This window comes from Doryrhamphus excisus, chromosome 6 (genome assembly GCF_030265055.1).
Source record: "Doryrhamphus excisus isolate RoL2022-K1 chromosome 6, RoL_Dexc_1.0, whole genome shotgun sequence".
Classification (NCBI taxonomy): domain Eukaryota; kingdom Metazoa; phylum Chordata; class Actinopteri; order Syngnathiformes; family Syngnathidae; genus Doryrhamphus; species Doryrhamphus excisus.
In genome coordinates, this window is record NC_080471.1 from 13,743,743 (window position 1) to 13,761,037 (window position 17,295).

A 17,295-nucleotide genomic window follows, 5' to 3' on the forward strand; every position below is an offset into this window, starting at 1 on the left:
CTATGGCAAAAAACTGTGTGATATTACAATAACAGAATGTGATTTGGATTTTCAACACATACAGAGAATCAAATTATGAGATTAAAGCTAAAATGGGGTCATTTTATGTTTAATTTCGTGTTGTGAAGTAGACTCATCACACTTTTTAATCTCTTCGTCAACAAACTGCTCATTCTATTGTTATTGGCCATTTATGTTTATTAAGTAAAGAAAAAAAAACGCTGCTATCCTCTACCCACGTGTGGAAATGATCACATGCGCATTTTACCGTAATACTAAATATAGTGTCCTCTTGTTTTTTCTTTCAGATGTACTTTTAAATATTGATTTGCTGTAACTGTTTTATTTAAATGTATTTCATTCCACTTATTTTGGATTAAATTAAGATTGCAACCTCAATAAACGACAAACGTGGTTTTGGATCAAATGACGTGCGTCTGTACTTTCGGCTTTACGGTATTGTCTTGTTCCGGGAAAGAGGGGAGGGTTTATTTGCAATCATTTATTTGAGTTATGAAGTTGAGATAAGCGAAACAGTCTCTGGCAGCGTCGCTATCAGTGCAGAGCTGATGGTAGGTACGCACGCCTGTTATCTTTATTATTGTAGCATATAGTAGTATTATACAAACAGTTAATTCCTTGCTTTGATTAGAAGCATTTCTAACAACTTTGACTCATCTTATAACAGTAAATGCGGCGCCGAAAGGGTACACGTCGCCGATAAAAAGAAGGAAATGCATTGAGTGGTCCCATCCCTGCCGTATAATGATCGGAGGTGAGTTGTGCGGTATACGACTAAGCTCAACAGCGGAGTTGTTGACTTTACAAAACAAATCAGTCAGAGTTCCCTGCCTTGTTTCCAGACATTGTCATCGTGCGCCAACCTGTCTCTGTATGTGTGCCTGTCAACTACAAGGTCACTCTGAGTGTCCGTGCTGAGGGTGCAAGCATCCTCAGCTACCAGTGGTTCACTAGTGATGACAAAGAGGTATGTACAGTATGCTAATTGCAACTATGCATGCTGCAGGAATAATGTATGTCAGTTAAGTGATGCACACATGAATATACATTTTAAGACAAGTGTCAGGGTGTCAATGTGTAAAATATTTTGTTTGCTGGGTTCTGTGTTTAAGTCACTGGGATATAAATATGGGATCTATTGTTATGCTTCAGGGTTTGACAGAATTACGCATAGTGGTGCTGAAAGAGACCAGGGGGATAGTGGGATGTAAACGAGGAATAACACAATAATTAGATGGCTGAGTCTGAATTTGTTCCAATGCTCAAACTGCTGTCTTTTACATGCAGTGTGTAAGATGCTAATGATACAACTGACAAAGAAGCAGAAGAGTGTAAGAGGGTATCAGAACTTTAACAGTGGTGGGATGAGGTGTGAAAGGTTATTTTGGGATGTGATCACCGGGGACTCACATCTCCAGACAGTGACAACTATTGTCACCATCCTAATAATTCAATTGTATTATCAAGTGGGTTCTGTGTAAAAGGCACAAGCAAATAAATATAGGATCTTCTGTATGGATCAGATTATTCAGAGGCGTATGAGTGAAAGAAGTAAATGGCACTCACACAAGTCTTTGCATTGTACTGTATTGTAGCAAATTCGATTAAGTTGTATCACATCTTAATTGTCGGAAATACATATCATATAACATGGGAGTTATTGGGAGTTGTACCTGAAATGTGTCCATTGTTGGGAGACTATTGAAATATTTGATTGATTTGTACTTTGTCACTTCCTTAGCCCAAAGGACCACCATTAAATGTGTATGGTGGAACTCAACCGGATCTGCCCATTGAAGCCAGAAAAAGTCAATACTATGTGTGCCGGGTAAACGATGTCTTTTCCAACTGTGTATTCAGCGAGTGGGTGAAAGTCAAGGTGCTGGACATTGATGTATCAGGTATGAACGGACAAATGCTCTAATTTTTTTGCTCACGACACAAATTAGAAACGTGGAATACATGAATGTACTACAACAACATGAATCACCAACCCAATAAAAATGTATCCAATTTGGAACCCTCCTGTATGCTCATCGATACAGGGCATGATTTTTATCGTTTTGTGCATTTGCATACAAGCAGTGATAACTCATTTTTAGTTGTTGTCTCTTGTTGTGGGAATAATTGTTCTACTTTCAACAATACCAGGTTTGCCGCTGAAGTGGAAGGGGGAGCCCCACATTGCTATCAACCTGAAACCTCAGACGGTCCAACTGGGTGCAAAAATTATTCTCCGCTGTGCTGCTTTTGGCAACCCTGCTCCTGACTACCAATGGTACAGAAATGGACATCTGCTATTAAAAAATACCAGTGACACTCTACAGGTAAGGAAGAGCTAATAGTAGCTGTTTACACTATATCAATAGAGTGACAATAGAGTGACTCATTCACCATGCTATTCATTTTGAAAGTTTGGTTAATATTTCTCACAATGTTTGTGCAGTGATGTATAATCTCACATGCAGGTGAATGAATGACTTTTTGTGCTTCTGCTAGATTGACCGTGCCACTGCTGAACACAAAGGAACGTACTTGTGCTCAGTGTCCAATGTGCTTGAGGAGATATGGAGCGAAGCTGGTGAGGTTGATGTGGGTAAGTCACAGATAAAACTCAGCACAAAGCCAATATTTCCTGTTTTTCTCTGACTTTGTTAATTTTCTGTGAAATGCTGTCATGAAAAACACGTTTATTTCACATTCATTTCATTTCATCCTGAATTGGAACTCAGCCTTGTAGTTGTTTCCATTATATTGAAGGTACTTTCCCATTTCTCTAGAATTAAACAGGAAGTTGTTAGACTCCAAAGGGTATTTGAGCCAAGCATAATAGGCACACAGGAAGGTGATAAAGTGAAACTACAAGCAATGTTGCTCCCTTTTGCTGTTTATGTTCTGTCATGCGTCATAAATAGTTTCCTTTGCAACACCTTATGCAATCACAGAAAATCATCATGACATAATTGTTGCAAAAAAATGCTGAGTGTTGTTTTTTGTTGTCTCTTTAAAGTGCAAAATGATCAACTTCCCCTGTCAGCGCCTGCAGGTACAGTTTTTGGAGGATATCATTTTCAAACCATTCTGTTATTTTAAGAGAGGAAAACTTGCATGCAGCCCTTGGTACATCACGGTTACTATATTTGAGTTTTTAAAAAAAAATAATGATATAATAAATGGTTACGGTTTCGTGGCTGACTATGGCCTATTATTAGTCCAAATATTTTGATAGACATGTAGTATTATGTTCACTAGCTGAGCTGAGCTGATATACCTTGGTTGAGATATAGTTAAAAAAAGGTTCTTTTTTTTCTCATTCCATGCGAAAGTAGTTTTGGGCTTCTTTGTCCATCTTCTCCACTCTGTTTTAAACAATTCTTAAGGTTAGAATAACTAAATTGGATAGGCTAACTGGTTAGCTCGATAGCTTGCTATGCTAGTAGCAGCCAATAGTGTAGCCAATGTGATGTCAACAAAGAATTATAGGAGTGTAAAAGCGACAATTAGGGTGTTATTTAATGTCTGTATGGCTCTAATTATGTTAAAATCTGTATTTAGGAAGTCATAAACAGATTTTCTATGCTCCAACTATGAAAATATTCTGTTTATTATACTACTTCGAGGAAATTCACGAATCATGTGGAACCAGTGAAGCGCAATAAACGAGGGACGATTGTACTTTTGAATCATGTTTTGATCTGTTTTAGCTGTTGACAAGGTTGCCTTACTCATCGGCAACTTGAGTTACTCCCACCACCCTCGCTTAATGGCCCCCGTTATGGATGTACATGAGCTGGCCCACCTCCTGCAGCAGCTTGGGTTCAGAGTGGTGTCCTTGCTGGATCTCACCAAGGTGGAGATGCTGGCTGCTGTGGATAAGTTCATTGACCTCCTAGATAGAGGAGTTTATGGTAAGCATGATTTTTTTTTTGCATGTTTGTCACACCTAAATGTTTCAGATCATCAAAACAAATTTAAACATTAGTCAATGACAACACAGCTGAACACAGAATGCAGTTTTTAAACTAAACCTTTTATTATTAATGGTAAAAGAAGAAAAAAAACATGTCTCTAGCTGATTGACAGGTAGTTGGAGTTAAAATTAAAATTAATTAATTAAAATTAAAATTAATTAAAATGAAATATAAATACATAATGTTTTTTTTTATTTAAAAAGGGTTACATCTTAAATCAGAATTTGGTTAATTTAGGTTTTTGTCTGTATGGAATACAGTTGGAAACATAAAAAAACTATCTTGTAACCTAATCGTAGTCATATGTACGTCATGCCGTGTGGCTATGAAGAAATAAGTACTACTCACAGGAAGAAGTAGTAGCTATTTATGGTTTTGCATGTCATTCTCATATAACTTTCACAACATAACATTTGAATGTATTTGAACATATAGCAAACATGTTAGGAATGTGTTTACCTAAGTGTCACTTTTCTTTTTTACTGCTCCAAACTAAATATGACTAAATCTACATTTCATATAATTATTTTCAGGCCTTTTCTACTATGCGGGACATGGTTTTGAGCGGGCTGCCAGAAATTACTTGGTACCTGTCGATGCTCCGGTGCCATACAGAAGTGAAAATTGTGTGTGTGTTCAACGCATCATGCGAAGCATGCAGGAACGACAGACTGCTCTCAATGTTATCCTACTGGATACCTGCCGCAAATGGTAACTGTCATAGTAAATGAGTGTATTTCTTATTAAAATGTGATAAGGTTACTCTAAACAATGTAATATTAACTTCAAGGTACAACCAGCAGTGTATCCCATCAACCATCACGCCATTGGAGCCCAAGGGGAATACAGTGTACGGTTATGCCACGTATGTCATTTACATTATTTTTTTCCTACTTTTTAATTCACCAACATGCCATAACCCAGAAGATTGGGTTATATAGTTGATTCTGTTTGTGTTTTTATAATACCTGGTCGTCCAGATGTGAAGATGCTGTGGCTTTTGAGGTCCAGGATGGAGGGAAAAGCACAGGAATCTTCACCAAGTACTTGAACAAGCACATCCTTCAGGCAGAGAAGGTCACACATGTCTTAGAGAGAGTGTCAGAGGGTGAGTTGCATCTAATATGTTGTGAAAATAGACACTGGTTGCCCTTCCATACATTGGGGTTGTTTAGATGTCGGGTAAATGATCTGAGGGGAACGCGTATGATCTCCTTGCTGCGATGGCCGGACCAGAGATAGATTTCATAATCACTGGCGACTCATTTTCTTGCTGTTTACCCATGATCTAAGTTTATGACTCAGGTATCAGTGTTTTCCTCCTTGAATGAGTGTTTATCTGCTTCTGGTAACATTATTTAAAAAAAAATACAAGGAACTATTATCATGTGACCTCATTCTCTTGAAATTCACACTGTAGGCTTTGAAAACAGCAAGAAACCTGAGATGCTGCACAGCACAAGACAGCTGCTCTGCCTTTTGGGCCCTCCCATAGCACCCCTTTGGTCCCACTCGCATGAGTTCACCCGCAAATCAGCTGTGACTAGACAGAGCACCCTGCTGACAGGACCGTGTGCCTGATGTGTGTGCGGTTACAAATGTGTAGCACACAACTTGAAAATTTAATTTAAATTGGGATTTTAAATGTTCTCATCACGGAGAGGTTGTATTTTCCACTCTGGACCTTTTCTCAAAAGTATCAAGGCATATTAGGGGGTCGGTGAAAAGACAAAAAAGAAAAAAGTGTAAGAATAAAGTCATAAAATGATAAAAAGGGAATTTAAAAATTCCTACACAAACAAGTAACATGACCAAACCCTCAACAGTCCTCAGTTTAATGCAGATAATGTTTGTTTTATGACCTAAGACCTAAAATAAATATATCTTAACCTAAACTAAACATCTTTTTGACCGTACGGAGCTAACTATGCTTATATTTATAAACAAATGTAAGTATTTTTTAGTTCCTCCACAAAATATATTAGTTCCTCCGCATTATATTGTTTGATTGGAGCCTGACTGTGCAACACTTTGAAAACACCTGGGTTAAAAAGTTATTTGCTGGATATTTCCAGATAATATTTTATTTTCCTTTTGTAATTCCCCCACTGTATCTTATCTCTCCCCATACTACGTGTCGGGGGTGGAGTATGAACTGTACGTGGTCCCCCATCTGTCTGTGATGTTTTTTGTTTTTTTTAATCCTTCCTCATTTCTTTGTGGTGACATTCATTGTATATTTTTCCTTAGGTATTTGTGCCTTGTTTCCTTTACCAAAATTTTACATAGTTCCCTGAAGTTCCTCAAAGTCAGCCATTGTGAATTCCATGATCATTTTCTAAACCTCACTTCCTGTTATGGAGAAACTAAGGAAGTTTCATGGTTAAAGTTTTGGCATAGGACTGTATGACTTTCAACAGCTTTGTTTTTGAATTCCAACACTCACTGCATGAGTCACTTGCTTTAACAGACTGGCTGAAACTGGCTCAAACACTATGTCTATCTTAATAAATGCAAAATTTATCAGAAAATGTGAATAAGATTTGACTGTTTGACGTGATTCCCCCCTGTGTTTCCATTAGATTTAGGCAGAGACCCTCTAGTGACAGGCAAGCAGGCTGTCGAAATCAAGCACACCCTTAAGGAACCGCGCTCCCTCACAGATCCAGTTCACACCGCCGGTCACACAAGGGAGCTTCACCTGAGAGATGCTTGCTGGCGACAAGCAAATGGTATATCACAGACTATTTGTAGACGTCACCTTGGGTCAAGATAGCATTGTTGCTCACACCTCCTATACTACTGCAGCATTTGACATCCAATTTTAGAACCATTCAGGAAGTAATTCCTTATAAGGAAACGACATTGTGAGGTGGTTCCCTTTTTGTTTACTGTTTATTCCTGTTTGGTGGATGAAAGCTATTTTGTCATGTCATAACTTCCGCAAATATACTTGAAGTACGTGATAGGCTTCATCATACATTAATAACTCTCCTGACAACTTCATTAAATTCATTCATTCATTTTCTACTGCTTAGGGTTAGGGTCGCAGGGAGTGCTGGAGCCTATCCCAGTTGTCCTCTGGCGAGAGGCGGGGTACACCCTGGACTGGTTGCCAGCCAATCACAGGGCACATATAGACAAACAACCATTCACACTCACATTCATACCTATGGACAATTTGGAGTCGCCAATTAACCTAGCATGTTTTTGGAATGTGGGAGGAAACCGGAGTACCCGGAGAAAACCCACGCATGCACGGGGAGAACATGCAAACACCACACAGAGATGGCTGAGGGGGGAATTGAATTCAGGTCTCCTAGCTGTGAGGCCTGCATGCTAACTGCTCGTCCGCCATGCAGCCAATTTGATTAAATTGAGTTTGAAAATTAATTTTGAAAATGAACTACATATGTCATTCATCCTTTTGTAATATGTTTTTTTTCAGAGCTCCCGAGGAAGAAGCGACTGATGTTCCTTTGTTGGGTAGAAGTGGAAATCAGCTTCTCAGCATTGTTCTCAAATGTCATGGTAGCTTTTGGAGTTATAAAGACCACAGGCCCCAAAACGGACAACTGCACCATCACTCTGAGTAGCATACCTGTAAATATTGTTTTTTTTTTTTTGCTTAAACTTCTAATACCATCAACTTGCCAAACCGCCTATAAAACCACAACGACGACTGAGTGAGATTACAGGAAACACACTGTTAATGAAAATCAACAACAATGTGTAAAACTATCCAAGGCATTCACCACTCTAGTAACACCAAGTTGTATCATCATTATAAATTCCGTCTTGCTCACCGGAGATGCTGACAGTTTCCATTAGTAAACAGAAAAATGACCACTCACCCAAGTTTCACACATCTGAGGAAGTTATGTCCATATATAGACATCCAGCTTCCACTCCACTGTAACCAGAAACACAAGGAGGAAGTAGTTAGTTTCCTGTTACTTAGTGCAGTCAGCTTTGGTGTACTATCCTGACATCTAGTGGCTCATTCACTGCAATATTTGTTTTTTGTGCGTTCTCAGCCAATGGAAAACATATTTTCTGGACCTGGAAGATTCGAGGAGATGGACTCCATACTATTTGACAAAGCTGATAACATAGACTGTACTCTGAGAGTGTGTGGACTTCAAAAACTGAAGGTATGTATGCCTAAGGACGTATTTAGTCATTTGGGGGTCCAAGACAAATCCAGTCATTGGGGCCCTCCACATCCTTGCACTGCACTGACAAAGGTTTTGTCATTTCTTTTAATTAATTAGTTTTGAAATTAGTACATAATTTGCACCACTTTTTTTCCTACTTTTGAAATCTGACACCGTTATCTCTTAGCTTCAGTTGCTAGTTGCTGGTAATTGCAATGTTTATTTACCCCCTCCTCCAAAAAAAATATTTTTGGATTTTTTGACACGAAGTATGACATCCACATCAGCAGTGTAGTGCATCGATGGTGACTTACCTGCACATTTATAGAAACTACAACCATAGTCTGGAAGAACTAGTGGAAGAATATTCCACTCTACGTAGTATACCACAGTTGTGTTCAACTTCTGTAATGTTTAAAAACTTTTGGTAGTCCTTATTCAAAGGTAAACAAAATGACGTATTGTGTGACAAATTCAGGCAAATCCATTGTCAGCTACAACAATAACAACAAAATCTGAAGCTTTAAGATGGTGTGCTATTAGAGATAGTACAGTAAAATTATTTTTCTGAGAAATTGGTGCAGTTTTTTTGTAAGTTAAAAATAAGCATCTTGTGTTCATGTGAAATGTGGTCTTGTTTTCTTTTAAATGCAGTTTAGGTGCCAAAATAATTGTGTTGTAGGGAGATGTGCAGGGTTTCTTTACACATTTGATATTACATGAGCTAGTCTGTTTGATGCATTTTAAGGCAAAATAAGGTTAGGATCTTTGCTTCTAAAAAATATTTAATTGACGACTGCTCAGCAAGACGCATGCCAGAGGGTACTGCAAAATGCTGTGGTAGCCGTTTTGATTCAGTGTGTTCTAACCCTTTTGACTAATAGTATGTAATTACAGTAAAAAGAGATGATATGAGTGTTTTTGTTTTGCTCTTTGTTAGACATCGCTCGTCATCAAGGTGGATCTGCATTATACTCACACGGACAGTAGGATACGCCTTACAGAGAGCCAACAAGTGGACTTAGGAGAGCCTTTGGTGGCATCGTGCAAATTGTACAAGACAATTCAAACCACGTCGCCCAAGAAACCGGAGGCAGCGTCTGCCCAAAGCACGAGCAACATTGCATGCAGCGAAAACTTGGTGGATCACACACAGGCTGGTCCGTGTCGCCCTTTCACCAGGAAGGCTGAGTGTGGTGCTAAAGTGGCGGTCCTGAGGTGCAACGAACCTGAGGAGAATGATGAGAATGAGCTACAGGACTTCAGGACTACAGGATGTCAACTTTAGACCACTGTGATCCTTTTCTACTGTGGTGTTGTGTAACTGATTTTGCATTCTACCTGCATGTGCCTTATGATGATGACCAATGAATGTTGTTTGTGTGTCTTGTCCTTAGTTTTCAATCATTCAACACTGAAAAACATTAATACTTACATTTCTTGCAATTTCAGTTCATTTAAGTTAATTTAATTTGTCTTGTTGATAATTTTTTTTAACTTGGCAGGCTGGCTAGCCAAATGCATCTGATAAAGACAAATAGCCCTATTTATATCATTAAACTGTGTTATGAATATTACCAGTCTATTATTTAAGTTCATTCATTCATTCATTTTCTACCGCTTTTTCCTCACGAGGGTCGCGGGGGTGCTGGAGCCTATCCCAGCTGTCTTTGGGCGAGAGGCGGGGTACACCCGGGACTGGTCGCCAGCCAATCACAGGGCACATATTATTTAAGTTATAATATAAAATACAATATTTCCATATATTTTCTATACTTCTTATCCTCATTAGGGTATATAAAATTACTATTTTATAATATCTCCGTAGAGTGGCTGCACTCACTCTTAAAGAGATAGGGTGCATGAAGAAGAGCCATTTGAGGTGGCTCTGGACGCCACCCTGCTGCCCCAACATGAGCAAAAGAAAATGGATGGATGGAATGTTATTACTTGTATTAAAGTATATCATGAGTGTATTAACTGTCTATGTTTTAAACCTTCTGATAGCTACATTTCTCGTTTACATTTTCTGCAAATATATGAGGCATTTTCTCTATTAAACTGTCATCGCACTTGCATTATATCTGTTATTTCAATTTTAAGTGTGACTATTAACAATGTATCAAAAAGATCGGCTGTGGCGACTTCGTAAGTCGAAAGACTCAAACAAGTGAAACAATGACATTAACGAAAGACAGAGTTTCCGTCATATAAATAACGGCACTAAACACAGCTAACTGACTAGCTAACCATAACGAGTCAAGTTTACCTATTTATGTTAAATACTTACACCATGAGTGGTAAGGTGTCAAATGTGTATGTTAGCATCTATGCTAGCATAAAAGGAAAGAGCAGTTCACAAATTAATGGAAAATACCACAAATAATTACCGCCAATTCACATTCGAAGTGCTGTACTTAAACAGTAGCGTGCACCTTGTTTCTTCAGTCCCGCTTAGCTCGCCGTGATCGTATAGTGGTTAGTACTCTGCGTTGTGGCCGCAGCAACCCCGGTTCGAATCCGGGTCACGGCAGTGGGACATCTTTTTTGTAAGCATATTCCACTACCAATTAATGTATTTTGTAATGAAAAAGAAAAAAAAGCGTCAAAGCGACCTTATATGTAGTGTCCTTCAATACGTTTTCATATAAACTCACGAAGAAGGTCGATGGTTACAACACACACGCATGCAGGCGCCCGTTTCGAATGGAATACGATATCAAAAACAAGACAGCGCTAAAAACCTTTAAATTCCAAAAATATAGAAAATGTTGTTCCTTTCATTCACAAACTGTAGAAAAAAAACGATGTACTAAAGAATTACTCAGTTGGCACTAAGCACTGCTGTCCATTGCAAAGGCCATTGCATTAAAAACTAAATTTCTTACAAAAAGTAGTATTGCCTATTGCTGTCACCCAAAAACGCAGCAACACATTTTTTCTGAGATAATGCACTAAAATACTAAAGTTGATAACAAGCGTAGTAAGACCTTTATCCTGCAGGGGGCAGTCGAACACACTCTATAATGGGCTGCGTAGATGAATAAAAGAAAATCTGCTTTTCATGTAGGTTTGTGTGAACTTTTACTAACAAAAGCACCATACATAACTAAAGAGCAGCCTTACATGTTTTAACTTTGCAACAAAATAAACTGGCACACCATATATATGTGTACACATCATACAACAGAACATATTATTGATACTTGACAGAATGTGTATACTTTGCCCCAAATAGTTCTAAAAGCAAATGTCAACCTTAAAGTGAGGGGACAGGAAAACGCCCCCCACCCTCCAGTTGGTTGACTTTGACGTCAGATTTCATTGGGGCCCGCCCGCCAACTCAAGTAGCATCGGTGAATGGAGGGAGGTAATCCTGCATCACAGCCAGAGCAGCAGAGCCGAGCAGTGCTGCATGTGGATGCGGGGCATCCTGGGATCCATCCTACCTTTCTCTGCACGACGCATTGGACATCAACGACAACCTGACGGGAGCACGAGCACACCATGGTGCACCTCTCGCCTGCTCGACGCTCTGCTCTGGGGCATTTAGGGGACCCTGGAGTGTGGGCATTGTGACGTTCACTTGCACGCCGCTCTTGTGTTGACTTTATTGTTCTCGGTCGGCCGAGACACAGCTCGGCACAGCAAAAATGTTGAGTCGATTCGTGAGTGGCAGCGTCAGGAATCTGGAAAGGGAATACTGCTGCACTGTTAGGCTGCTGGACGACTCGGAATATACATGCACCATTCAGGTGAGTCACCTGTCGGCCATGCTGTGGTTGGGTAGTTACGCGGAGTGTGTGGTTGACTGACTGACTGGCAAGTCTCTACTGCAACCGTGGTCACAGTTTTGTCATTTCAAACAACCCTAACGCTAATTTAGGGTGATGCATTCACCCTTCATGACCCACTGGTGTCAAAACACATCAGATTGCAAGCAGTGCTGTGAGATAGTGGAGAAGAAGGTCATCGTTGTAGCTCTAGGGGTACAATGGCTTGTCAGTGAGGTGGTAAGTAGTAAGATACTGGTGTTTGATACTTTTGCAGCATGTGCTCCTTTTGGCCTATTAACCAGTGTTAATTCTTATTTTAGTACAGTATGTGTTTTTAACTACAATGTGTTTTGGGGCACATAGCAAGGCCCCTACCATTTAAAAAAAAAAAAAAAAAAAAAAGAAAAAAGAAAAAAAAAGTTTCTATTTTTATCAATGGCCATTTACATATGTTGTTTTACATATCCACTGTTTTGGACTTTGAAAATGGTTACTGTATCAAATTTTGACCATGTAAGTACCATTTGTACCCCTTAGAACAGGGGTCTCAAACTCAATTTACCTGGGGGCCACTGGAGCTAGGGTCTGGGCAAGGCTGGGCCGCATCAGGTTTTCAAAAAAAACAAAAACACATTTATTAAAAACAGAAAAATATACAAACTTTTTCAGTGCTGGTTCAGATTTTCTACAATAAAAGCTCTGATAAAACATTCCACTGTTCTCAAATATCTTAATTTTTATTTTTCTGCACAAAATAAGATGAAAAATAAATAAACAAATCAAGAATAAAGAAAATCAATCAATCAGTAATAAATAAATAAAGTAATAATAATAAAACGGCAAATAATAAAAACCTAAGAAACCACATATAGTTGGTGGGTAGACTAATTATTTTTTTCAGATTAAAATTAACAAAGCATTATTAGAGCCCTGTAGACATGACAAAACACAACTATAGTCACATTTATACTTTTTTTATTTATAACATATTGCGCAACTGCAGGGTCTTGAGACACACGCTAACTCGCAAACTAGAGAGCTAGCGACCTAAACGGTAGCCTTCAAGTTATTTCCTTTAAACTTAAATAGCCACAAACTTACCACTTCCACACGGGTAGGGAGGATAACTATTAACAGTTATTTAACCTTTAACATGAACATTAATCAAACGTAATAATTTTTTCTGGGTACATGATACCATACAGCATCCATATCAAACTTTAATATCAAGGCGGGGGCCTCAAACTCGTGTCCTGCGGGCCACATTTGGCCCGCGGGCTGCATGTTTGAGACCCCTGCCTTAGAACATGCTTTTGCTGTTTTTGGGCCAGTTCGTTTAACTACAGTCCAATATTTAGCCCGTCAGCGTAAATTAGTGCATGATATTACAAAAATAAATAACAGGAATGTGCAAAAATGTTTATTTTTATGGATATGGTTGCTTGTCACTCAAGTGGTATCAATCAAATACAATGGCTTATCACTATGATGGTACATTCAAAGACACCGCTTGTACTTGCCCATTGATAAGATGCAAAAGTGTAAAAAAGTGTAAAATGGGATACATTTTTTGTTGTTTGTTCTCAAATTCAGGAGACAAATTTGGCTTTTATTTTCTAGCATTAGGTTGCCGGATTACTGCTCATTGGAAATTAATTAGTGATCCATGCATTAATAATACACAGACGGTTTCCCATTGCCATGTCCAGGTGTAACATTTTCCTCCCTGATATGTTGCAAACAAACAACTCTAATTTAAAAAACTTATATTGTACGATTATAAAGTATATTATTACTTTTCAACAATTTTTACCTCCCTCAAGATAACATTGGAAACATTTAAAAATGCTTTTTAGTAAGCTGTAATTGGAACACATTGTTTTTGTGTGTCTGTAGCTTTAATGCCAACGGACTGTTTGTGGCTTCAAGAAGGGCTACTGTACAATGTATCCACTTTTTACATATACAGTGTAACTCTTCACTAGTTTAAAGTAATAGATGCCATATATTGCATACAACTACAGTATGTAACATTGAGGAGTAGCACCGGAGCAAACAAATGTTAGCAACACTAGAATAGAACACTGTGAGCAACAGTGTTACCTCATATTTTAATTGCAACATCATTCTACGTTAACCTATTGAAAGAAGAAAAACGAAATGATCAAACTTACATCTCCCATGTCTGTAGTTGTATTTTAAGATATGTAGTGAAGCCTGCCTTTTTATTTTTTTTTAGAAAGCTATTGGCCATATACACCAGGTGGACTCATCCGGCAAGGAGCGGGTCAGCGGTGCAGTAATGTCCGATTTACATAATAGAGTAGAGTTTTTCAGTAAAGACCCCTATAAAGAGTACAAAGCCGTGCTGGTGAGGATGTCTCTTCCTAGCTGCCCTCCCTCCACTGTAAGCTTTTGATGATGCTGCATTTTTTTCCCTTCATGCTTTGCATCCTCCTGAGTAGGTGAAAAAGAACCTGTCACATCAATTACAAAACAATTTTTGTTACTCTTTGTGGATGCTGAACGGTAGTAGTGTAAAAAATACATCCCAGGAGACTTCTCCGACTATTCAGCAAACAGTACAGACATTAAAGCTTTGTCAAGGAAACATTAACCTGCCTTGTAAGAACAATGAATCATTCAAAGGACATTCCAGATTATTCACACTTTGAAATCCATTGTCATCAACAGACTCGTCTTTGTTGTTGTTGAGGAGGTGTGAAAGCGATGCTGCAGTTACTGCAACACGCTGTACGTATATTTGTTGTGTGCATCGAAAGCCGAGCCAGAAATGGACTGTGAGGCCAGCAGGTGTTCTGTTTGCAGCAGAGTCGCGTGGTCTGCAGCTTCTGACGTCAACATGCTATAAAGAAGGAGGGAAAGAGAAGAAAAGCTCGTTTAGTCAAAGAAAAAAAGGTGCATTCAAAACTGAACTTTGTTGCGCTGTGCTACATAAAATGTACAGAACCCTCATCAGCTGGGATACATGGAGAACTTGAGAAAGTGTGTAAAGTAATTGGCAGAACTAGGTCACAATCCTTCGCTTTTTACGCTGTCTGATGCTGTTTCCTTTCCAGCGTGCTGCGTTCTGACTATTTTTGTTATAATATAGAGCAGCACATTCTGACACACTCCCACTGATCTGTTGCCCTCAATTCTGAGTTCTTCCCGTATTTTGATGCACATTCATGTCTGCCGAATTCATTGCCCAAAATCTAGACTCAACGCTGGAATTTAGACAGTTTATAAGGGTTTCAGAAAGCCCGACATGAAACACGCTGTTTTGTGTGCCTGTAGCTTTAATGCTAATGAGCTTGCCCATGTGTTTGGCTCCAAGAAGTGTTATTGTGAACTTTTCCCACTTTTTACTTTTACTTAACAATCTAGCGTTAGGGGCGGCACGGCGGTCGAGTGGTTCGCGCGCAGACCTCACAGCTAGGAGACCAGGGTTCAATTCCACCCTTGGCCTCCGGTTTCCTCCCACATTCCAAAAACATGCTAGGTTAATTGGCGAGTCCAAATTGTCCATAGGTATGAATGTGAGTGTGAATGGTTGTTTGTCTATATGTGCCCTGTGATTGGCTGGTGACCAGTCCAGGGTGTACCCCACCTCTCGCCCGAAAACAGCTGGGATAGGCTCCAGCAACCCTCGTGAGGAAAAGCAGTAGAAAATGAATGAATGAATGAATGAATCTAGCATTAAGGAGTGGTACAAGAGACCCCAAACCTAGCATGTGAGCCAAAGTGCTAACATTACACTCACATTTGAACAACATCAAGCATCCTGGAAAACCTACACCTTCTAAACCAATAGTTAGAGCACCTCTTCTCGCAAAGCAAAAGTGGAGAAAAATAATGATGGTAATGATAGGCTTTTCTCAGGTTGGTGCTCATAACGTGCTTGGCATGTATTATTATTAGAACACCATTGAAAAATGGGCAATTTTCCATAACAGGGGACCTTTTATACCAGTTATCAACTTGTAAATACAGAGTCAGCAGGCTTTGTAAGCAGGTGTGTCATTTGCTTTATAAAAGTATTCTCCTGTATATGTAGGTAGAGGAAAAAGTGACCTTCTACCACCTCACCGCCCCCTGTAGATGTAGTTGTCGTCTAGATGCAGCTTGACAGATGAGGCCGGAACCCTTCTTTTTGCCCTTAGGCTTTGTCTGCTCTGATTTGAATGCAGCATTACAGCAGAGGAGTCAGACTTCAGACTTGGCTTGGGCTCACACTTTTTGTCAGGTTAGAAAACACAGAAATGACATGTAGAGGTTTCAATATTTGACGGCTTCCTGGTAGCTAATCCTCAGTTTGCCATAATTGCTGTGTCTCACAGGTTCCACAGTCTCCACGGACATGGAGTAAAAGGCTTTGTATTTTCCCGGCATTATTGCACATTTATGATCGTAGAAAACCACCATTATTGTTGTTTGTGTAGTTCCTTTAATTAATTCTACATTTAATGAATGGCTTTCTTCTCTGTGTTCTAGCCCACTCTATGCAGATAATTATAGTTTTGCATCCGACAAAACCTATGATTGGTAATAATTGTTGTACTTAAGTAAACAAACTTCATAGAATTGTGCTCGTGACAGAAATGAACTGATAACGCCGGCCAAGTTTTCCCGTGGTGCCATCTTGGAGTCTGTTTGGTAGAGGGGGGAGGGAGCTTGTGCATTGAGAGGTGCTTTACTTTGAAGCTGGGTGCCAGGATCTTAACTGTTGCTACGGCGTTTCCACAGTTACCCAAAATAAATGTGAGTTCACTCACTGCCTGGTCAGGATTCCCTCTCCTAAAAGTCCTGACAAATAGATCCTGTCTGTTAGGACTGACAAGAGGTCATTTGGCATTGGTGGACTGGACAACAGTTGTTTCATCTAACGAAACTGTTTCGACAATAGTAGAAACCGTGACTAGCCAATAGTGACACTGTTCTGTGTGAACAGCATTGGATATCCATTAGAGTAGTCAGTGTACAGCTTGTATGGCAGTATACATTTACCCTCCACTGACTCAACATTCAGGTATTATCTAAACAGCTGACAAGTATGTAGCAACTGTCAATAATGGTGATAGTAGTGCCATGTTCTGGGGCTGCATGCGGTTAAAGAAAATATGAATTCCATATGGGGCTGCACGGCTCACTAGGGGTTAGTACGCAGGCCTCACAGCTAGGAGACCTGAGTTCGATTCCACCCTTTCCCATCTCTGTGTGGAGTTTGCATGTTCTCCCCGTGCATGTGTGGGTTTTCTCCGGGTACTCCGGTTTCCTCCCACATTCCAAAAACATGCTAGGTTAATTGGTGACTCCAAATTGTCCATAGGTATGAATGTGAGTGTGAATGGTTGTTTGTCTATATGT

At 39.5% G+C, this 17,295-nt stretch overlaps 2 protein-coding genes and 1 non-coding gene across 6 annotated transcripts in view; all 3 read left to right on the forward strand.

Moving 5' to 3' along the window:
* Window positions 1–478: 478 nt before the first annotated feature.
* On the forward strand, window positions 479–10,197 carry malt3 (MALT paracaspase 3). Of its 2 annotated transcripts, none has more exons than XM_058076503.1 (15): window positions 479–572; window positions 689–775; window positions 864–988; window positions 1,763–1,922; window positions 2,173–2,348; window positions 2,521–2,617; window positions 3,032–3,067; window positions 3,726–3,929; window positions 4,526–4,703; window positions 4,783–4,857; window positions 4,973–5,100; window positions 6,575–6,724; window positions 7,441–7,595; window positions 8,030–8,146; window positions 9,090–10,196. In XM_058076503.1, exons 2-15 carry the CDS (start codon window positions 766–768, stop codon window positions 9,435–9,437), a joined length of 1,959 nt encoding a protein of 652 aa, XP_057932486.1. In that variant the 5' UTR covers window positions 479–572; window positions 689–765; the 3' UTR covers window positions 9,438–10,196. The 2 variants fall into 2 exon arrangements, with proteins under 2 accessions (XP_057932486.1, XP_057932485.1); XM_058076502.1 differs by having other exon boundaries at window positions 519–576; window positions 9,090–10,197.
* A 413-nt stretch (window positions 10,198–10,610) lies between these two features.
* Window positions 10,611–10,682, forward strand: trnah-gug (transfer RNA histidin (anticodon GUG)). Its single transcript has one exon. It is a non-coding gene; the product is annotated as a tRNA-His (tRNA).
* Window positions 10,683–11,488: 806 nt separating this feature from the next.
* LOC131130928 (FERM domain-containing protein 5) overlaps window positions 11,489–17,295 on the forward strand; it is a 52,450-nt gene continuing 46,643 nt past the window's right edge. For all 3 annotated transcript variants that reach the window (XM_058075096.1, XM_058075098.1, XM_058075097.1), the window contains exon 1: window positions 11,489–11,904. In XM_058075096.1, coding sequence (XP_057931079.1) covers window positions 11,803–11,904 — 102 coding nt within the window. In that variant the 5' untranslated portion in view covers window positions 11,489–11,802. The remainder of the gene's footprint in view (window positions 11,905–17,295) is intronic.